Below are 24,127 nucleotides of genomic sequence, written 5' to 3'. Positions count from 1 at the left end.
ATAAATTTTAGTAGAATTTGAACATACTGACATTGTTAACAATTAATTTCAGTTGGGGAAAAGTGAATTCATATAATTCGTGTGAAACATATTTTTTATTTCATCAATTCAATGCGATTGGCGAGGAAACTATTTTTTTCCATTTATCACTTTTTTATTTTAACAAATTTGCTAATGATATTGAACTATGTAGTTGATTATCCCTTACCATCGTGATATTAAAGATACATGAACATAATTAATAATGACTTACATATAAAAAATTTAATGAGTCCTAAAAAAGGTGACAAAATATTTTTCGCCAAAAGGTTACATTTAGCAAAGAAAACAGATTTCCTCACAAAAAGGTTACATTTGGCGAGGAAATAATACAGTAATTTCCTCGCTAAATGTAACCCTTTTGCGAGGAAATTATTATTTCCTCGCTAAATGTAACTTTTTGGTGAGGAAATTAAATTTCCTCGCTAAATGTAACTTTTTAGCGACGAAATTGAATTTCCTCGTAGATTGTGTACTTTTAGTGACGAAATCTCTTTTTCTCGCCATATTTCCTCGCAATAGGCCTTCCGTGTTGTAGTGTATTATGCTACTCGTTTTTGTAAGTGTTGTGTTTGTATGAACTGTTACATGGTCAAATACTGAATGTTCCACTTGCATTACATACCCAAGTTCTCTTGCATTAGTAGAGTGACATTACAACAAAAGGCCCCTTGCATTACAAAACATAACCAGGTTCTAGTCTAGATATTTACTTCATAACTGTTCCTACTAACATTAGGATTGCAGTTATGGCTAGAATAAAGCTTGCAAGCACCAACACCATCACCATGCTAATAGTGGCTTCAATGATCAATAGCCTTGTGTTGACCCTCCCATCTGGGATTGTTGTGTCAGTTTCTTCGGCTATATCCAGGCTTGGTAGCTGGGATGTTGGTCTTGTCTGTGAAACATTATTGATCTGGTTGATTGGGTTGCACGCCCAGAAATCACAGCCCCCATTATCTGCATTTTTGCATGCGTAGTACAACCTTCCTGGATTCTTATCAGATTCTGAGATCTTCACAACAGCCCGATCTCTGCATTTGCATGTTCTATTCCTGTACCTTAGGTAGTTTTGGGTACCAACAGTGCTTGAAGTAGACATTCTTCAATTTTAGCATGTACAAAAACCAACAAATAAGTAGTTACATGTACTTATTTTTTCATAAATTTGAATATATAAACCATACATGGTGTTATACTTGTACATACCTGGAAAAGAGGAGAGAGAAGAAGGTTGTGAGTGGTGTGCTCCTCCAACTGATGGTGGAAGAAAATGGTGACAGGCATTGGTTTTTATACAGGTAATAGGTTTTGGCCCAAATTGTGGGAAGGAAACTGACAATTGGGGGGAAACTAAAAAGTGGACCAAAGTTGAGCCAGGGGTAGATTTGTCATGAAAAAATGTCTTTATACTGACCTCATCACCTTTATTGCTTTTCCGTTACGTCCAACAAACGGATGGGCTGAATTGCAGCCGACAACTAAACCAGAGGGGAGGTAAGTGCAATTTCAGTAACCTGAGGGGAGGTATTTGTAATTGTCAAAAACCTCAGGGGAGGTAAGTGAAATTTGCCCAAAAAAAAAAAGAAGAACAAAAAACAAATATCGGACCACCCACATGCAATGTGGTTGCCTTCTAGATTAAGCCAATGGCGTAGAAGATACTTCATATAAATCCTGTCACATTCCCTCCACTTTGCCTACTAAATAGCCCAATTAGTAGTTGAATAACCGAATGATCTTTCGGAAGTCTCTAACATCTTTCATGCGCCTATCTAATAACGTGTGCAACCCGCCTTCTTGGACCACCCACCCTCTCCCTCTCTCTCCCTCTCTCTCTCTCTAAAGTCATTCACACAACCAACCAACCCAGATCAAACCCACATAACCACTCAAAAAAACCAACACCCGTCAAACCATAATTCCGACCACCACAAGAAAAAAAATATGCCAAACACCGCCCAAAAAAATTATCCGGTGAAGCTTCTTATGGTGATTTTCATAATCACCACAACTTCCATGCCTATTGAGGGCATAGTCCCTCGAAAGCTCGATGATACTACTACTGTACCCACATCACCGGACGCGGGAGGAGTCAAGTGCGGTACTTGCTCTCCTTGCAACGAACCATGTTCCCAGAACCCTCCGCCGCCTCCACCACCACCATCGCTGCCACCACCGCCGCCGCCCAAGAAGCGGCCCCCACCTTCCGCTCCGTACTGCCCTCCGCCGCCTCCCTCGGGGTTCATTTACATCACCGGTCCACCGGGCAATTTATACCCGATAGACCCGTTTTTCTCTGGTGGCAAACGGAGTTTCGCCGTGGGGGTCTTACCATTGATCGGTTGTGGATTGGTGGTGGGGCTTCTTGCTTTTTGGTGAACCGACTATGGTAAAGATTCGAAGTTGCAATGAAAAAGTAAGACCTTTTTTTTTGTGAATTCTATGCAAAGTCTGAGCTTTTCAGATACTACCAAGGACAAGAGAATTCTTGCTTTGAGGAAATTTAATCCCCTGTGATGTAACTAGGCTTTATCTTAATTGTCTAATAATGAATATTTGATAATTGGAATAGCAATAACAATCATTTTCTTTCTTTTTCTTGTGCTTTGGCAAGGGTTTTATTGACCTCAGGTTAATAAAATAATATTCTGTTCTCTTTTCTTTTGGTGATTAATAGAATTCCCTTTTTTGCTACGCCTACATTTTATGGGTTTTTTTTTTCTCGATGTTTATCTAATCAATAAAGGAAGAAACCTAGGTTCTTCTAGTCTCATCACCCAATAGTTTTTTTTTGAAAAAGCATATCGGGAGGACTAATAGTGGAACTTGGGAAAAAAAGTAATTCAATGGCTCAAGAGCCTCCAAGTGATGGTCATACATGCACGTAGTCGTTGACTCCACATGAATATTTGTTTGTCGTGATTATAGCAGATCCATGTGATGGTGCCCTAGGAGCACCCAATAATATTTCCGATAAAAGGAAAATAATCAATCTACTTGGCCAATCTCAAAAAAAAAAAAATCTACTTGGCCAACCGCTTATCTCCAATTAAGTATAATGAGCGGAATGCTGAATAAATATTGAATACGGAATGCTAGCTTTTATTATCTTATATATTGTTAAACTTGAGTCTGTTATAGTTAGAAAATATATGTAATTAAGAAGCTATATACAATTAATTCCGTATTACATATGTTTATTGAATCCATAATATATGAAAGAACTGTGCTACACACACAGCAATTTGTGCACAGATTGTGCACAGATTTCATTGTGGGGCTCACCACGGGTCCCACACAAATCATTCGAGCCGTTCATTAAATGTAAAACATTTTTTCAAGGGTTTCCGTAAAAAATAAGCTCAATCCAATACATGTAAGTGTTTCATCCAACCATCTAACTTTTCATTCAGATTTCCGGATAATGAAAAGTTATATGATTGGATCGAGCACCTATAGATATCGGATTGAGATCATTTTTTACAAGGACCCTTGAAAAAATATTTTACATTTAATGAACGGCTCGGATGATTTGTATGGAACCCGTGGTGGACTCCACAATGAAATCTGTGTATAATCTGTGCACAGATTGTATGTGTGTAGACTTTCTGTATTTTTTTTTTTTTTGAAAGGCATGTAGACTTTCTGTATATGAAAGTAACATGTCACCCACCAGATACCATTTCCACTTCCCTCTCAATTAAAAATCTGGCCGTTGGGGGACCCACTCAGTTGTTGCCATGTCCTAGGCTTAGTCACACCATGTTTATGTTGTGGAAGAGACTCATTCCTTGATAGGAGCAGTCTATTCTTCCATCTAGCTTCTACTCTCTTTTTTCCCTCTCATGATTATTGTTCACAAACAGATCGTGACATGAAACGATGACACGTGTTATCTGTTACTCCCTCCGTCCCTTTTTAATGTTTAGTATTTTATTTTGGACTGTTTCTTAATAAGTGTCAATTTTGTAAAAATTCGTGGGTAAAAGTGGGTACATTTTCCATTTTGCCCCTAAAAGTAGATTCCATTTTGAAAAGTTAGTGAGTAAAAGTGTAATGATGATGCCTCCATAGAGGGTAAGTAGGAAAAGTTGATGTGAAATGTATAATGATGATATTTTTTTAATAAGTTGGAGTTTCGAAGCGAGACACTTAAAAAGAGATGGAAAGAGTAGTATTATTAATTGTGACGTTAGGAAGTGCGAGTAACTCAGGTGCAACGTGATCGATTGTGGGTGCAAATCCTACGTTGAGGAATGTGACACCAAATATTAATAAGTTGGGAAGAAGATTGGGGAATGTGACACCAAATGTTAATAAGTTGGGAAGAAGATTGGGTAGCATAAATGATTGTAATTAACTTGGAACAAAAATTATTCTACTTGTTTGTGACTCAGATTGAGATGGCCAATGTGGGTGCGAAAATCGTTTAGGTGTGAATTTTAAGATGATTGATAAAAGAGCACAACAAGGAAGTGCCGATTAATTACTTTTGTCAATTTTGTGACGTTAAGATTAGGACTAGTCTAGATCTCGATTAAAATTTGATTTTCCAAGATTTAGTTTCACTTATCCTATAAAGTTAAAAATCATAACGCGGGCTCGGGGGTTTGTTTTGAAGAGAGGCACCGAAAGGACATAAAATTTCGTTTTGCAAAAACATGATTTTCATCCTTTCTTTTTAGTCAAATTGAAATTATGTTAGAACTTAAACACAATTATTACAAGTACATAATATGGGATGTGTAACCCTTTTAGCATCGCCCAATAACTGCGGCATGATATAAGTTGGCAAAGTAGGGTAATCAAACATAGAATACAACAAGTCTGTACATTTGTTACGTACATTCTTTCGGCACATGCGTGACTAAAAAGGGCTCCTATTAGATGTAGAAGGATCCTGCGGGGTAAACCATTAGTATTAGTTTCACAATAGCAAAAAGCCAACTACCAAACAAACATAACCTTGTTAAAATGTGAAACATGTAAACTTCCAATTATGCCGCCCCCCAAGACAAAAAGAGAAAATTGAAAAAAACAGAGTCGTCGAAGGTTCCAAAAATACTACTACTCCAGTCCAGGTCCAGGCCATGTAATGTAACAACAACCTGATTCGATGTCAGAGAAAGCGTTAATGAGTACATTTTTTTGCTGGTTTCCCCACACCCCCCCCCACCCCCTCCTTTCCCGTTTTACCCTTCCCCCCTCCTCTTTTTCTTTCCAGTTTCTTCTTCTTTTTCTTCTACTTCTTCTTCTTCTCTATTCTCCCCTCCCATTCTTTCCGGTTTTAATTCTTCTTTCTTTTTTCCTCTTTCTAATTTTCAATTCTTTTCTTTATTTGTTTCCTTTCTTGTTTTCCCCCCTTCTTTTTTTTTTGGTTAACTCAAATTCTATTTTCAATTAACCACCACAATACCATATTTAAGACCAACGCTCCGCGCCCAAGCTAACATATCTTCTATACTTTCAAAAATCTATATAAAAAAAAAAAGAATATGTATAAGTACAACATTAACCAGTCTAAATATATTTTCTCTACTTTTAAAATAGGAAATTGATAATGCCAAAACAATTTGAGTCCGTGCTTGGATTGGATCCTAATTGTGCTAACTAAATTTTTTGCTCTAAGGTCTTTCAACGAGCACCTTAAGACTCTTTATTTGGTTTCACGTCTCTTTTAGGGTGTTCATTGAAAGGCCTTGCAGCCAAAAATTTATTACGACCATTTAGGATGAAATGTTCAAAAAAATAACATCTTCACACCAGTTTAAATGGATTGAAAATTGAAACACTTATTTTTTTAATTATATTTTTTAATATATATGTAGGGAAAAAAGGAAAAAAAACAGTCAGATTAATTTTGAACTATATTTTTGAATATATAAACGGTGTAAAAGAAATAAGTGTTTCAATTTTCAATTCGTTTGAACCGGTACAAAGATGTTATTTTTCTGATCATTACATCCTAGATGGTCATTGTAAATTTTTGGCTCTAATGCCTTTCAACGAGTACCCTAAGCCTCTTTATTTAGTTTAAAGCTCTTAGGGTGCCCATTGAAAGGCATTAGAGTCAAAAATTTATTACGACCATTTAGGATGAAATGATTAGAAAAATAACATCTTTGCACTGATTCAAACGGATTTTTAATGGATTTTTTAATATATATATATATATATAGGAAAAAAAGGAAAAGAAACAGTCGGATTATTTTTAAACTATTTTTTAAATATATAAACGGTGTAAAAAAAATATGTGTTTCAATTTTCAATCCGTTTGAATCGGTTCAAAGATGTTATTTTTCTAATTATTTCATTCTAAATGGTTGTAGTAAATTTTTTGGCTCTAAGGCATTTCAATGGGCACCCTAAAAGCTCTAAACTAAATAAGGAGCCTTAGGGTGCTCGTTGAAAGGCCTTGGAGCAAAAAAATTACTATGATCATTTAGGATGAAATAATTAGAAAAATAACATCTTTGAACCGATTCAAACGGATTGAAAATTGAAACTCTTATTTTTTTACACCGTTTATATATTAAAAAAATAGTTTTTACACCGTTTATATATTAAAAAAAGTGTTTTAATTTTCAATCCGTTTAAACAGGTGCAAAGAAGTTATTTTTCTAATCATTTTATCCTATATGGTCGTAATAAATTCTTGGTTCCAAAACCTTTCAATGGACACTCTAAGAAAATCCTGAAACTAAATAATGAATCATAGAATGCTCGTTGAAATGCTTTAGAGTAAAAAATTCATTATGACCGTTTACAATAAAATGATAAAAAAATATGATCTTCGTCCCGATTAAATTGAATTGAAAATTAAAACACTTAATTCTTGAATTATATTTTTTAATATAAAAAGGGTGTATTTATAGAAATTAAATAAATAAGATAAAAGTAATTAAATAAAGAAAGAAATTAAAAACGGTAAGGAGAGAGAGAGAGAGAGAGAGAGAGAGAGAGGAGGAGGAGGAGGAGGAGGAGGAGGGGGGAGGGGGGAAGGGGGTAATCCCGGAAAAGGGACGTGGGGCCGGGGGGGTGTGGTGTCAGGGGAGGGGAATAGCAATTTGCTTTTTTCTACCAGTAGAAAGGTAAAGAGAATCAACTTGGGCAAATTTCACTGATCTCCCCTGAGGTTTCTGACACCAACAGATACCTTCCCTGAGGTTTCTGAAATTTCACTCCCCTCCCCTCCTTTGGCTGACAATGCCAAAGGACCCCCCTCCGTTAATCTGCAGCTGGAACTTGGATGGAAAAGATGATGTCATTGTACACTAACTTATAATATACCCATATTACCCTCACCCTCACTCTCCTTTGTATAAATATATCCCCTCATCAATATTTTTTCAGAGGCAATTAAAATTGAGATAAGAAACCAAATCAGAGGAAAAAAAATTTTGAGGTAAGAAACCTGTGGTAAAAAAATACAGAGGCAAAAACTTTATTTCTAAAAAAACATTTCTAACATTTCTCATCTCTCTTCATTTTTCTTCCCCCTCCTAAAACCTGTGGTGCTCGAGAAACCATGGTTTCTTCAGCTTCAACTAAATCACATGCAATAGCAGCAATACCAGGTACAAGTGCATTTACAACCTAAAAGCAGTTATCAATGTGACAGGTTCAAAGGCAAACTAAACTTCTTTGCCATCATATGCAAATTCCATACATCCAAATAGCAGTCAAAAAACATAAGTTTGAAGTTTACAGTCATCCATATTACAAAAGAGGGCTAAATCACAGCATAATCAGGGCTATACAAAAAGTTGTGTCCAACACAAGATCACAAAAGTACTAAATCTATTTTGCCCTATACAAAAAAGTGGTATCTAAATATACTACCACATTAGCCCTATAGTACCATATACAAAAAGTTAGTCTTCAATATGTTCAATCAGCTCACAAAAAAGTCTCAAACTCCATGTCATCTGCAAGGCAAAGTGTGACTGAACTGTTACGAGATGAATTGAAAATAAATACATGCAATAAGCAATTGAAATGTTTGCTACTCACTTAGAAAAGAGACCACTCTGACGGGTGGCTTTGAGTGACACATTGTGAAGGTTGTGTCTGTGATGTACCCACTTGATTTCCCTAAATTCGTTCCAATAGATATATAAGCACATGAAAACTATAACTTGCAAGTGATGAAATTAAGTACACTTGGTAAAAAAATAAAAAGTACTTCTTACTTGAGGTGTGGTACTTGTGTTTCTGCCCCTCCCTCTGCTAGTGCCCCTCCCTCTTGATCCTTTGCCTCTGTTTATGCCCCTAGTTGTACCACTACCATTACCACTGTTGAAAGTATGTGTTTCCCCCATTTCATTGCCACTTGTAGAACCTCTCCCACTGTTTCCTCTACCTTTGTTGCTTGGTCCCCCTCTACCCCTAACTGGTCCTCCTTGACAAGTCCTTTTGTTATGCCCAAACTCTTTGCACCGCATGCACTTAACAGTTTGTGACCTCTTTGATTGACTTGTCTCAGCTGGAGGTTCATCAACTGCTCTTTTTCTAACTTTCCTTGGCCTACCTGCAGATCTTCTAAGGGGTGGTGGGTCTAATGGGTCACCTGGAATTATTGTCCACATTGAATGATCAAGGATTGGGTGTATCATACTCCCATGTGCTCTTAAGTACATCTCCTTAGAGTAGTATGAGTGAACAAAGTTTTCCACGTTCTTCCTATCCTTCATTATTGCAGCCATTGCATGCTTGCATGGAATCCCAGAGATCTCCCACTGTCTACACACACATTCTATCCTCCCCAAGTCAACCAAGTGTCTGACCCCATTGTCCATCACATCATACTCTGTTCCACCACAATATTCTGCCTTACACTGCCTTGCTTCCCTCCCTACTTTGATCAACAATTTTTTTACGTTTGCTGTTATCCCATGTGTCCATGCCACCCCCTTTTGATGTCTAGTTTGGATTCTAGACATGACTTTACACCTTATACCCTCTAACATGGTGAGAATTGGCTTTCCTCTAAGATTGCCAAGCCAATTATTGAATGATTCAGCCCCATTGTTAGTGATATGATCAGACTTCACCCTATCATCAAATGCATGCCTTGCCCATGAGCTGACTGGAAGTTTGACCAGATAACCATGTGCCTCTATGTTTAACTCCTTAATTGCAGCCATTGCATCATTAAATTTCCTTTGGTTGTAGGCCCTAGCAGCTATCCAAAATTATTTTCTTAGAGCAAGGCCAGGGTATTTTGCCTTGAAATTATTAAATAAGTGTCTTGCACAATTTCTGTGTGAGACCTCAGGTAATAAATGTGCAACAACCCCATCCAGTCCCTTTTGTTGATCACTCATAATGGTCCAAGGCCTATTCTGTCCACTAGCCCTAATTATGGTTTGAATGTGTTCAAGAAAAAAACCCCAACTTTGATTATTCTCACTTTCTACCACTGCCACAGCAAGAGGAAATAGCCCATTGTTACCATCTAATGCCACAGCAGAAATTAGGACACCCCCATAAGGACCCTTAAGGTGACACCCATCCACCCCTATGAAAGGCCTACATCCATTCAAGAATCCCTTTATCATACCAGCAAATGAAACAAATAGTCTCCCAAACATGGGATTTTGGGTGGGAAAAGGCCTATTATAGTCCATTTTGATCAAACTTCCAGGGTTGGTCTTCCTAACCTCTACAGCATAGGTTGGAAGAAGCTTATATTGGCCACCATGACTACCCTCAAGCTCATCCATACACTTCCTTTTTGCCCTATAAAGTTGTATCTTAGATGACTCAATGCCAAACCTACCATTCAATTTCTCTTGCATGCCATCCAAATCAAGTTGTGGGTTCTCCTTGAAATCCTTGAGAAGTTTCTTTGCTATCCAAGTAGAATTAGCATCCTCATTATGGTTAACCCTAGTACATGTGTGCTCAAGTGTGTATGTCTTAATCTGGTAGGTTATCCCATCTGGAAGTCGGGAAGCATGAATCCTCCAAGGGCACCCCTTAACATCACAATGTGCAGTTACCCTAGCCTTCTCATTTTTGTCCCTCACTATCTTAAACCCTTTCTCCACTGTGTAGTCTCTAAGCTTGGCCCTAAAGGCATCCACATCAGCAAAAATCATTTTTTCCTCTAATACAACCTCTCCCTCACAGTCCACATAAGGTTCCTTCCCATTATAACTTGTATCAAACCCAGTCCCATGCTCTGTACCCTCATCACTCCCACTAGACATGTTGCCCTCATCATCACTTGATTGGTAGTCACTAAGTCCCTCATCATCTACCCCACTAATTTCAACCATAAGTCTACCCCCATCATCTGATTCTACCTCCCCTTCCCTATCCAAATTCCAATCATCATCCTCATCATTATAACCATATACATGGCCATCTTGGGTTGTTTCTACCACCTCCACATCTTCTCCATCCACCTCACTAGGGTGCTCTACCTGACATGGATTGGGCGATTCCACTTCTACAAATAAGTTCAATGTGCTAGGAACACCATCAAGATGAAACATATCAATGAGGGATTTGTCACTGTTAATGTCAATCCTATACCAAGGAGCAGGAAGTTTACAAAAGATCGAGATTGCTAACCCTAACCCAGTGGGATAATGAGACAATAATTTCTCACTCACATCAGCAAACAAGTCAAAATAGCAATACTTATCAGGATCAATGTTACTTAGCCTAGCAACTTTTCCCTTATGGTTGATGATGAAATGAAAATAAGCAGGAGGCATGGCTGAACCAAAAACACCAAAAAAAATGCATGGATTATTATACATTCAAACTTATTTCTATGGAATTCAAGCAAGATATGTAAAGTCTAGCAACAGTACATGAACTATTCACATGCAACCATTTGTTACAAACAGAATCATAGACATTATGAACCACATAACAGCAATCAACAATATAATGTACAAAGTATATTTTCGTTTCACCAAAAAAAAAAAAAAAACAATATAATGTACAAAGGGAAAATAGAAAAGCCCCAAATTTCTGAAACCCTCTTACGGGTGTTCGGACAAATAAGCCAAAGAGGCTTATTTTTTGTCCTTATTCAAATTTTTTTTGTATCACTTGGCTTATTGTCAATTTTTGGGGGATTATTGCATCCTCACGACAATAGGAATCTAAAAAGTAAAAAATTTTAACCGAAATCCAATTTTTTTGAATAAAGACGAAAAAAAATTGAATTTCGGTCAAAAAATTTTACTTTTTAGATTCCTCTTATCGTGAGGATGCAATAATTCCCAAAAAAATTGACAATAAGGCAAGTAATACGAAAAAATTTTGAATAAGGACAAAAAATAAGCCACTTTGGCTTATTTGTCCGAACACCCTAACTTAGTCTTTGGATTGAGTGACGCACTAAGTAAAAAAAATAGAAGCCATATTTTTTATTTTCAAGAAAAAAAAACAGTCCACACCAAGACCAGGTAAAATATCAAATAACAGAAATGAAGTTGCTATAACCATCCATCTCAAGCCCGGATTCCACCACAGCCTCTGTTTTGGCAACCCAGAACCATGTAGCATAAAAATACTATCAGTTGCTGCAATAAACTAATTAATACTAATTAATACTCCATAAATTCCATAGTGATACAGTTATACTTACAAGCCGTAGAGATCAACATCAGGCATACAAAAAGTCCCCAAAAGAGCAGCACCAAATTCCTAACAATCACAAATTTCAATTTCAAGGGAAAACACAAAAGTCCCAAATATACAAAACCCTAACTTCTCAGATTTAACAAAAACAAAGCAAAATTGCAGAAAAACCTAAAATGGTCATGGTTACATGCACTAGTTACAGAAGCCATATTTGGATTAAACCACAAATGTTCACACCCTAACTAATCGGATTAACCAAAACAAATTGCAGGACAACCAAAAAAACCCTAAAAAAAGCCCCAAATTGATTTCGCGTGATGCATTGCATTACAGGACGCATTAACAAAATATCACAACAATAAACCAAAAAAAACCATGGATTACAGCCATATCAAAGGAACAAAAAAGCCCCAAATTTTGAAACCCGAACTTACTATTCAGATTTCACTACAAAACCCGAAAAAACTGTAAAAAAGAAGAAGAAGAAGAAGAAAAATCTAATAAACTTACCTACACTATTTAGGGTTTACATGATTACCTGTATTAGCTTAAAGGATGAATCGTTCTTAGAGAGTTGGAGTCCCACGATCTTCTTCTTCAAAAACGACCCACCTTCTTCAAGTGTTGGAGAAGAATCGCGAGCATCATCTTGCTATCGTCTTCTTATTTGATCTGATCGTCGTTCCTCATCGTTTCATCTTCTTCTTCTCTTTCTCTCTCTCTGTCGATGGGTTTCTCTCTCTCGCTCTCTCTCTCTCTCTATGTCGCTGTGTTGAGAGCAGAGAGTGTATCGAATGGAGAGAAAATATCTCCAAGTGTGACTTTATATACATAAGGGCAATTTCGTCTTTTCAGGCTCATTTAACTGTCAACTTAACGCCGTCTCAATTAAATTGGCGGGAAGGGGGTCCTTTGGCATTGTCAGCCAAAGGAGGGGAGGGCAGTGAAATTTCAAATACCTCAAGGGAGGTATCTGTTGGTGTCAGAAACCTCAGGGGAGGTCAGTGAAATTTGCCCAATCAACTTCGGTTACACCAAATTCCTACCAGAAAGTCTACAGTTTTCGATCGGAAAATTCCAATCGGAATCCCGACGTCTTGCTTGGCATGCTCCGGCCATCAGACGGCTGATCCGAGCCGTCCAAAAATTCTAAAAAAAAAACCCGAGTGGGCTCTTGCAAGAATAAATGGCATCCGACGTTTGTAAGTGGCCGATCCAAGCACTCCATTTTTGGCTGATCCAAACAATTCATTTTTGGCCAATCCAAATACAAAAATAGAGTGCTTGGATCGGCTACTTACACATGTCGGATGCTATTTATTCTCGCGGGAGGGCCCACTCGGTTTTTTTTTATAGAATTTTTGGACGAATCGGATCGACCGTCCGGTGGCCGGAGCGTTCCCGACAGGACGTCGGGATTTCCCGATCGGGAAGTGTAGACTTGCTCAATTCCTACCGGGGGGTCCACATGTGCACCATTTGTGATCTGTCGAAGCATAAGTCCCTGTGCAGTACTGTCTGGTGGGTGGGGTGGGGTCATGTCATGTCATGACTCATTGAATTGAAGCTCGTTTCGTGTTTGGTAGTCCAACCATACCTATCCGGTACAACTGGCTTCTCTCCTCCTTCCTTAAAACCAAGGCCACACCCAAGATATTTTTGTGCAATTTGGTCAAATTCTTGAGTGATCAGCAAATTAACCAAAAGATACTGATGATGTAAAAATTATTTTTGTTGGTACTAAAATTTCAGCGCATAAAAGTCTTGTACACTATATATGGTACAAGCCTTTTGGGCATTAGAATTTTCACACCAATAAAAATAATTTTGGCATTATCATTTCTCTTAAACGAAATTAATATTGAAGTACTATCACAATTGCCCTAGTAATTGTGCAGTTATATATGGGTTATTTGAATTTGCGAGTTTTAAGATAAAGTAGATTATTCCATTGTATGGCAAGATTAAGAAATACTCATTAATGAAGGAACTTGGGGATAGTTGCGCTCCTAATATGGACTCTATTATTTTGAACTCAAGAGTATAATTCGAATTCTATGACCTATACAGCTCGATGAATAGAATATCTTTGTAAAAAAAATCTATAACCTATACAGCTCGATGAATAGAGCATCTTTGTAAAAAGATTTAGGTCAATGTATAGGACCAGTAAGAACTTGGAAAAGGTAACTAAAAGCAAGAAGTATGGGGGATTGGGAATCAAGAGGCTTATGGAACATAATCAAACACTACTTGCTAAGTGGTGGTGGAGATTCAACAAAGAAAAACAAGCTTTATGGGTGAAGGTATTTCCGGGCTAGTATGGGCTGAGTGAGGAGTGTCCTTTACCAAGGTTGAAACCTAGTGTCCTTTACCAAGGTTGAAACCTAATCAAAAGGCATCCGTGATATGGAAAGACATTTGTGAAGTTGGAAACCAAGCTTCTAGTCTAAATGAAGTCATTCAAGGGGGATTCAGGATACATTTATCATCAGTTAATGTGCTCAAATTCTGGAAAAAATGAATGGTTGGAGGATTTTGTTTTTAAAGAAGTTTTTCCTAGATTATACAACCTTTATACGCAGAAGAATGCTTCAGTTAGGGAAGTTTATGGAATCAGAGAAGGAATCATGTGGGATCTGCAATTTAAAAGATTATTATCAATATCAGTGAGGGAGACAGCAATTGAATTCGTTGTCGCAAAGATTACATGGAGTTGTTTTAAATTCAAGCAGGGAGGATTATCTGGATTGGGAATGGAGTTTTCTCTGTAAATTCAGCTTACTCTAAGGCCCCGTTCAGTTATCAGGAAAGTACAGGAAATGATGAGAAAATCAATTTTTCCGTAACTTTTGTAGTGTTTAGTTGGCAGGAAAGTAGAGAAAAACTCGTTTTTAAGTTTTCCTGCAAGATTTACTTTCTTGCAAAAGTGATCCGGCCAAAAGCATAGGATTTTGCATTACAAGAAAAGTTTTCTCCATTGTGGGGCCAAAATAATTGGCAAGTAAGAATAAAAGTGAATGATGCCAATACTAAAAAATACGAATTAAGTTCTTAGAAATGCACTTTGAGATTTACGTGAGCAACAACAATTTCGACTACTATGGTGCTTTCTGAGATAATTGATCTGGAAAAAGATTGGTAGTTTATTTTTTTGGAAGTATTTATTTATCTTGTCTTTAGTCTTCAATTTTGTTTTATACTAACTAATTTTCAGTGAGTTTTTGCATCGGCAACTAATCAAGCACGGTTGTTTAATATTTATTTATTTAGTTATCATCTACTTATTTTTTAAACTTCGTTTGTATGGTTGATTATCAGAGAATGTCAATTTAAATGGGGAATTTGCATAACCATTCAGAATATAGCAAATTGAATATGGAATTGCAAGTCGATTTTTTAATTTCATGTTAAGGCATTGCATTAAATAAAATACATTTTTCGTATGTGTTAATTTTTGAAATATGATAGCCTATTATTTAGCTCTCAAAGTTACTTTTATTTAAAATTAGCCATGAGAATTAAAATAAAAAAGTTTCTCATAATTGTCTTTTTCCGGCAAATGAACCACTAAACTTTAGTTTTTCTGCAAAAAAAAATTGTCAAATGAACAGTCACAGGAAAATAGATTTCTTTTTCATTTATTTCACTTTACTTAACTTTTCCTGAGAATAACTTTCTGGTACAACATTCCTGACAACTGAACGAAGCCTAAGTGGGAGGATATATCTCATGATCTGGATAGGAGAAAAGAATCTATTTGGAGGAACGTCTACCCTCCAAAGACAGAGGTTTTCTTATGGCTTGTGATGCAGGGGTCCATAGCAACAAGGTCAGTCCTAGCAAGAAGAGGGATGTTATCAACAGATGAGGGATGGAGTTATGTCCGCTATGGTTGATGGCAGAGGAAACTCCTCAGCACCTGATGCTTTTATGTAGATTTTCATGGAGGGTGTGGGAAGTAATTCTAAAGTGGTGGAACATTTCTTGGGTAAGCCCTAGTTCAATCATTGGCCTTATTGATTGGTGGTTCGATAATAATTTCTCTAACCTTAAGAAATCGATTTGGGAAGCTTGCTTTTATGCTGTGATGTGGTCTATTTCGTTGGCAATGAATGATAAGGTGTTCAACAACTCTGAGCTAGAGGTTAGAGCCGCTATTTGGATCAAAGCGAAATTCGATAGTAAGCTTTATCAAGTGGAGGACTTCAAAAGGGCTTTGGATGGAATTAATCAGAAGAATTAGATACTGAGATGTACTCATTTTAGGTGTTTTTCAGTTTCTCATCCAATCTTTTATTGGATGTCCTTTTAACTTGTATTTTAATCTTTTGTTCAATGTACCCTATCGATCTTAATAAAATCTTTTTCGTTGTGCCGAGCAAAAAATAAAAAATGGGACCAGTAAGAACATGATTGGATATATTTGAGAGTATCTTGAAAGTGTGTACCAATATCATAGTTATTGTTCTTTTCTTCGACGACAATGTTTGCATAAATTTTCACCAAATACAATTTTCAAACTGCAATAGAAGACAAATTCTTTTAAGTGTATATTTTGCAAAAATCATATTTTCTATTGCTAAAATCAATACATACTCTTTTCCCAAAGTTTACAAATCAAGTACTAATCATTATATATATTTTGGGCTATATACTATATATATATATATATAGTAACCACTTGCGACTGTGGGGCTATGCACTAGTCTCCCATTATATTTTGTTTTGGTTTAGTTAAAAATAATCGTAAGTGGTTACTATAGCACAAAAAATATCTATTCTAGATCAAATAATTGGCAGCTCGGCTCAAGTTTCAAGCCAAAAAAAGCCGGGACTTTAGGAGTCATAGCAGGGCCCAAAACATTAAATCTTGAAATATGATTCTCATATTCCTTATTAAGGTTACGGTTATGCCACTTTACGGTATTGATTAAATGCTATTTTTGATTATATGGTAATGTGGGTATTAGGCACCACGCCTAGATGGCTAAGGTGCATGTGAGGGTGAAAGTCCCCACCTCCCACACGGTCGCGGGTTCGAATACCGCTTGCGGAAAGTAGTTCGGGGAACCAGATGCTGTGTGTAAATCTCCATCCTAGCTAAAGCAATCTCAAATAAGAATATAAGATAAGTATGTAGCTGATCTCTGATTCGCAATAATTATCCAGGTCAAGAGTTTAAGCCCTGATAATACGAAATTAAAATTGATTAATTTGTTGCTTGTTAGAGACCTTGTTCAAAATAAAAAATAAAAAATTTGTCCCATTCTCTTATGAATGTCTGAGTCCGGCCAGTTATAAAACCACATTTGTACATAGAGGCTTTTTTAGCATATGCCAGCAAAAATTGGATTAAAAAAAAAAAAAACTTTCTTATTTTGCATTATCTACAGAATTAAGTGAAAAATGCAAAACAAAAAGGGAAGAAACAAATCATTGAGTGCAGGGACGGAGGCAGGAATTTTTATGCGAGGTGAGACAAACTCAGACAATATCTAAAAATTAAATTTCATTTTCTATGTTTTAAAGAAATAAAGAGCGATATTGAAACATTATCGATATCATGTGTCAATGATAGGCAGTATTACGATGGAAATGTAATAATATACCAGTATTTGTGAATAACAATACGTAGTGTACCAGGATTAAATTTATTCTATATAGTTAAATTATGAATCAAATTTTACATACTTTTCATTGAATACGTGACAATAATAAAAAGTAATATAAAACCATTATATGGTTGGGCCAGACCCTATTGGACTTGAAAGTAGTAATTTTAAGGACTATAGTTCCAAAAAAGTAATTTAAAGGGCTTTAAAGTAAAAGTAAATTAGAAAGGCTACATTCAGAAATGTCACTGTTTGAGAAGAGAGGACAAAAATGCAACTGGTCTCGGTCTGTCCAGATGAATGGACAGTGTGTGTGTCAGAGAGAGAGAGAGAGAGAGAGAGAGGTGGTTCAACAACTACTATTATCCTTTTCAATACTCAAACTAAATTTGTTATTTCAAAGAGCCCCATTTTCTTATTTAACTTTGGTTATGGTACTTATGTGTAGTATTATTTAACGGTTTGCACTTTAGAACCTTTTGGGCGGAATAATTACTTGAATTCTATTATTATTTCCAAGCCTAAAGATACAACTAAAGAACTTATATATATTAATATTCCTGGGCTTGGATTATTTTTTGTCGTACCTACTAGCTACTACATGTCAAAGTCGGTGTTTATTAAAGCATAGACATCAACAAAATATTCTTCGCACCAACACCGATATATTTAGTAAGCGTGCCCGCGCCACCAACTAATTAATTCACTTTTCCAATCTCCATTTATTTAGAAGCGATCTTACTTTGGGGTTTTACGCTCCATCTCAAGCCCACTTTGATGAACGAAACTCTTTTTTTGTCCTTTTGTCTTTGTTATACATAGAACACGCGGAGAAAAATAAATCATATTAAAAATCAAGTTGATCTGCCCAATCAACATGATTTAATTTTGAAGAAATTAATTTGTCTTGAGAAAGAACATGCATGCTGATCACATGCCCAAAGAACCAAAAATTTTAAATTTATTTAGGACAAGTTTGAATCGATTCGGTAAAGATTATATAATAATGAAATGTAGATTAAATTTTTTAAAATTTGGTGTTTTAAGTTTTGGGACCACATTCACATGCAAGTCCCACTTATTAGTCGTTCAGTACTGAATATATGTGTATCTCCAAAAACCTCCAGCTGTTCCTTTGCCTTTGCCTTTTGTTTTCTGTTTCTTCGATCTTTGCGTGTGGACTCAATTTTATGTGTGGAATGAATGAAGGAAGGAAGGAAGGAAGGGAATTATATATCACACTTCCAGACTCAGCAAACAAAACAATCATGGACCACCCTTCCTTCAACAACAAATTAATTCTTCGTTTTCCCCACCCCACCCACTTGATCTATCATGGGCCTCACAAAATTTAAGGAAAGAACCATTCAAACTAATTCAGTTAGCTAGCTAGCTAGCTAGCTAGGCACAGTTAAACAAAGCTAGCCTAGCTACACCAAATATATATATATATATATATATATATATATATATATATATATATATATATATGTTTATAAGTTATGTTAATCTTTCAAGTAAATAATCAAAAATTAATCCATTATCAGAAAAATCTAAATTATAATCCCGCAAAACCTTGCGATCCAAAATGTGAAACAAGTTCTCCCAAACACTCTAGCTAGCTAGTTTATTTAATTCAAAAATTGATGATGAATACGCATGGTATCATTTTTGAATAGGTATCTTATTTCGGTTTTCTCGCTTATTTGACACCCCCAAAAAAAAAAAATGTATAATTATCGTAAAACTCTAATTTGTATATTAAATTTGCTTATTTGGATCCATAGTGCGTTACAAATGCAAATTAACACAGCCACTGTTTTAGTCCACTAATTAAATAAAAGTGGTGTTGAAATCTAACCACAAACGAGACCTTTCCCTCCGACCAAGTCAACTGAGCATAATTGTGTCTATTGTCTGGTAGTAGCTGGTACAACAATAATATTGATTTATCTTTGAAATTATTGGGCTAAAATATTTTGCTGGTGAAGTGCGTCAATGAGTGAACAACTGCCCCCACAGAGTTCTTGAAAACTACTCCAACGTCTCAAAAACGTAAAACGTGAGAAACACAAAATTTTCTCTAAATGTCAGTTCTCTTTACCAAACACGTGCGTACGCCAATCATTCAAGCTAAAAACCAAAGCAAATGAGCTTATTTTCAAGTGATATGATATCGTAGTAATGATGAGATATTTTTATAAATAACGGGTATAGGAGGGATGGTGGTGTCTTCCTCCGGTTTGTTTTTAATTTTTCGGCCATTTTTCGGGCACATTTTGATGATCACCTTCATTCATTGTATAGAGCTCGGCAAGAACTTCCCCGAGCTCTACAAAATGAACGGAGCCGATCATCAAAGTGTGCTCGAAAAATGACTAAAAAATTGAAAACGGACCAAAGGGGGACACCACCACTCCTATACCCGTTATTCATGAAAGTTTCTCTAGTAATGATATACTTAGGCCGAGTTTTCCTACGGCCTAAAAGACTCAACAGAGCTAAAAAGGCTTATTTTTCTTTCCTTCACAAAATAAAAACAAAAAACAAAAACAAAAACAAAAATAAAGTTTCTTTTAACTCGTTTAGCCCCTTTAGCTCCGTAAGAAAACTCGGCCTTATTTGTTTGAAAGAACAAATTCTAAAGACTATAGATATAAAAAGGGAAATGGTTTTTTTCTAAAAAATGCATAAAGATAAATGGGGTTCGTGAAAATTGTTTCCCATATTAGAATCGTAAAATATAGTATATAGCTTCATGAGGGTTTTTTGGTCAATCAATAGAAAGATCATTATGGCTCCCGCTATAGCCGTTGTTGGATGGCCTGGTACTCGCCTAACGGTAAGGTGTAGCATCGCGGCAGTTTGGTGTGGTGGGATCTTGGATGCAACTCTGATTGGGGTGGCCAGTGGAGCTTGGTGGTTTTCGGTAGTGGCTAATCGGCGGTGGTGGTTCTCTATTTGTTCGGTGGGGCAGCGGCGTAAAGCTTAGGGTTAAGTTTTGAATTTTCTTTGGGCTAAGCTTTATTGTTTAATCTGGGCTTTTTAGGCCTTATGGATGTTTGAGCTATATTTGGTTTTAATCTAGGCACTTTAGGCCTTAAAGTGTTGTATTGGGTTTTGTCCTTCTGGCTGTATTTTCCAACGTTTTCTTGGAATTCCTTTCCATTTCCTTAATAAAATATTACTTTTTCCGATAAAAAAAAAAGATCATTATATCATGCATGAATTACAAAATACAAACCACGAGACACTATATCAATTGTGTATCAATTGGGTGAGATTTTACGAGATAACCAAATCCATGACTCAACCACCAAGATAAATAGGCCCATCAAATTGACTACAATCACTAAAAGCTCAACCCAACTACAAGCCCCATTAGGTGCAGAAATAATCTCAATAAATACAAGAGGAAGAACACCCACATACAAGTGGAGAGACTAAAACACCTGGCCTCCTAGTGAAAAGCAAAAATTTTGACCAACTAAGCTAGCCCCAATTAGCTAGTTAGTTTCATGTTAATCACGATCAATCCTTTCTTACTCACATTTGCATGTCATGCTAATGTGAACATGCAGTGAGCGTGCCATTTTTAAATTGTATATATTATTCAATTCATAATGTTTTAGGCGATTTTTTGAACTTTGTTTAATAAAATTAAACTCTATCGAATAAGATCAATATTACTTATAAAAAACATTATAGATTAAAAGATATAGTTAATTTTTTCATAAGGCTGGAATAGTGAAAGTGCCAAACTTTATGGGACGGAGAGAATAATTCTTTGGTTAAATTTTTTGCTCCTACTTGCTCTTTGTTCGGTAAAGTCAGTATCGTAAGTTATAGTAAGTGAGGTATGAACCCCTGTCAAATGCATGAAAATATATGGTGCCTATAATTGTATTATCACTCCACTTGCATGTCCACTTACTCTTAAAAAAAGATTTTTTGTTTTTTTTGTTTTTGAAAAGAACTCTTAAAAAAAGATAGTCAACTAATTCCTATATAAAAATTGTACCGTGCCGAAGCCAAAAGCCCATGTGAAAACCTATGCATGCATATGCCTACAAATTTCATACAACTAAAGATGCAAAAAATCCTCTCAATGCATACACGTTTCACCAGTCAAGTCCAAAAACAAACTAGGGACAAAACAAAATACTCATATACTTCATCCTTATCTCTCTCCATTCTCATGTATGCTAAAGTGCTATTTGTTATCTAACTAAAGTTTTGTTTTTATCTGGTCGTTGTCTAGTACTACTTAGAATAAAAATCACACTAATTAGAACAAGAAAAATACTCTAGTTTAGTAGCTAAACAATGAGGACAAATGTGACCCTTTGGTCACCGAAAGGCATCTAAAAATTTACCTAAACTCTGATTTTTTTCTCCACCCTACCTCTTCGGCCTTTTCTCTTGAGCCCCACCAAACGACTCAAAAATAAAGACATTTTGTCATTCTTTCCCTTGCTAGGAAAGTTTTCAATACACATCTCTTTAAGGTGTGTACCATATGTATTTATTGTGTGGTTCATATTGTGTCACCTCATAAAAAATTTCTTGTTGGACTGGTCATTCATAACATTTTATTTCGTATTGTAACTTTTATACTAAAAATTCTTAACTATTCATCAATATAATTCGTAACTTTTTAGCAATAAATTGATAACATTTTAAAAATCATAATATTTTAATATGTTTTAATAAAAGTGCATATGATACATAGTCAAATAAAGAATGTATATTATAGCACTTCCCTTGTCTGCCTAACTCCACTCATCCTTTTATTTCCTCCCAGGCCAGTATCTCTCTCATACCCCTTCCCCTTCACTCAACATGACTCTAAACTCCAAACAATTCCTCTCCACCCTCTTCTTCTCCCTCTCGATACTTTTCAATTTTCCGGCGCCGGCGACACCCCAAGAATGCCCATACCCATGTTACCCGCCACCGACCGGGGCTGGAAACAACCCACAAACGCCACCTTCAACCGCCTTAACTCCGCCCTCCCAAACAGGGTTCTATTATCCACCTCCTGCAGCCTTTGTTAACCCTCCACCTAGTGGGTATTTCCCCTACTCGCCCCCTAGTACTTTCGGTATCTCCCCTCCACCCCCTGAGTCAGTTGTGCCGTGGTTTCCGTACTACTACAGGAAGCCTCCGTTTCAGTCCGTTGATCAATCATCATCAAATGCCGTTCGAAGATCAGCGATCGTGATCGTGGTGACCCATGTTCTCTGTTTTCTTATTTTCCTTTCTGTTTTGTAGAAAATGAGAAGTAGGATCTCAACTTTGGTTTGGGTGGAACTCTCCATACCCATATCCTCATTATTCTTCCAAACTTATCTTTGTGGGTCCCTTACAGAGTGTCATTAATAATCGAAACCCTTAATCTCATCAATTTCACATAGAAAAGATTGGTGGAGAAAAAAACAGTTTGATTAGACATTGGTAAGCATTCGAGCGATTGCTATGTTACTATTTTATATTAAAAAAATGGATAGGTCAAGTTTAAAAATGTACTTGCCATAAGTGCGAAGGAAAATAATAATGTCAAAACTAATTTTATTAGTGTCAAAATTATAGTATATAAAAGTTTTTTACCTTGTACGTGCATGGTATAAGCCTTTTATGTACAACGAATTTTGACTGTAACAAGAACAGCTTTGGCATTAGCAGCAGTCTAAGTGAAATACAAGTTTGTGTATCTATCGATGTTGGGTTAAATTGATTTGTTGTAAAATTGTTTTTTTTAAGAGACATACAAAATTAATGGTTTAAATTATGAGTTTGAGTTCGGTATGAGGCCTAATAAATGAAAAGTTGGAAAGTATGGAGGATTAGGATATGAAGAGAAGCTCGAACCCTTAGTAGTTAGCCGGTACAGGGAGGGGAAGGATTTGCTGCAGAGAAGGTGATCGTGGCTCCAATAGTCTGACGTACGTTTTTGTTTGGTAATGGGGATAAATAAACCTTTTTTCCTTTTAGATCTCACTTTTTATCAGAATTTTAATTTTTAAAACCATTGGGTTACATCAGCCGTTGGATGGTTATGCATGTGATGGGATATTGGGATGATTCTGGAATTTCTCAGACTACAATATAATAGAACAAAAATATGGTGATAATATTTTGTAAAGTATGCTAGAGTACCTTAATTACGAAATAGCTGTGATTTGTATTTAGTGTAAATGTTAGCAACAGTCTAGTTGGAGAAGGCAAAAACAGGGAAAGAATTAATAATGGAAAATACAAATTAGGAGGTTGGAGAAGGAAGAGGTGAGCCAACATGTCACGTGGTGTTCCAGATCATTTGAAACCCACATATCTATGTAGAGTTTATGCGCTTAGTTGTAGACCCTACTAAAATATTTGGTTGTGGAGTGGTTCGGAGCCCCACGTGACGATGCTCGTAGACTACTGAATAATTTCACCAAGTAGAGGATAATGTGAGTTTTTCTTAATCTTTTTAATTTTACTTTTTAAGTAATAGTAAATCTTTGTGTTGCTAAATTTCTTGATTTCCAGGTAATTTCTCGGCTTTTTATTTGGGCAATTTAGGCCCTCAAGTATTGTATTAGTCCCTATTGTTGTATCTTTCAACTTTTAGTTGGAATCTATTAATATGTTATTTTTACCGATAAAAAAAAGGCTGCTGATTTTGCCACTCCCTTTTTTGTTAACTCCACTCCTTTTTTTGTTAAAAAAAGAGAGTGATAAAATCATTTCAAAAAAAATAATGCACATTTATTCTTGTCGGGGTCCCATATTCTATGTTCATGTCCAAGCACTTTTGCAGTGAGAATCCGTAGAGTTGTCTTTTTGGAAAGTGATCCACAAGCAATACACTTAAA

General features: G+C 36.2%; 3 protein-coding genes across 3 annotated transcripts; 2 read left to right on the top strand and 1 right to left on the bottom strand.

The window, feature by feature from the left end:
• Positions 1 to 1,677: 1,677 nt before the first annotated feature.
• LOC131300550 (probable pathogenesis-related protein ARB_02861) lies at positions 1,678 to 2,739 on the top strand. Its single transcript, XM_058326450.1, has one exon. The coding sequence runs from the start codon at positions 1,990 to 1,992 to the stop codon at positions 2,422 to 2,424; it is 435 nt and encodes a 144-aa protein (XP_058182433.1). The 5' UTR covers positions 1,678 to 1,989; the 3' UTR covers positions 2,425 to 2,739.
• A 4,932-nt stretch (positions 2,740 to 7,671) lies between these two features.
• Positions 7,672 to 12,330, bottom strand: LOC131301721 (uncharacterized). The gene is made up of 4 exons (XM_058328109.1): positions 12,191 to 12,330; positions 8,238 to 10,774; positions 8,059 to 8,139; positions 7,672 to 7,973 (listed from the first exon to the last, which is right to left on the bottom strand). The coding sequence occupies exon 2, from the start codon at positions 10,770 to 10,772 to the stop codon at positions 9,240 to 9,242; it is 1,533 nt and encodes a 510-aa protein (XP_058184092.1). The 5' UTR covers positions 10,773 to 10,774; positions 12,191 to 12,330; the 3' UTR covers positions 7,672 to 7,973; positions 8,059 to 8,139; positions 8,238 to 9,239.
• Positions 12,331 to 22,039: 9,709 nt separating this feature from the next.
• Positions 22,040 to 22,688, top strand: LOC131301428 (uncharacterized). The gene has a single exon (XM_058327726.1). The coding sequence runs from the start codon at positions 22,110 to 22,112 to the stop codon at positions 22,539 to 22,541; it is 432 nt and encodes a 143-aa protein (XP_058183709.1). The 5' UTR covers positions 22,040 to 22,109; the 3' UTR covers positions 22,542 to 22,688.
• Positions 22,689 to 24,127: the final 1,439 nt, after the last annotated feature.

The sequence above is a fragment of the Rhododendron vialii genome, chromosome 9a, assembly GCF_030253575.1.
Source record: "Rhododendron vialii isolate Sample 1 chromosome 9a, ASM3025357v1".
Classification (NCBI taxonomy): Eukaryota; Viridiplantae; Streptophyta; class Magnoliopsida; order Ericales; family Ericaceae; genus Rhododendron; species Rhododendron vialii.
This window is presented reverse-complemented; position numbering and strand designations above follow the sequence as displayed.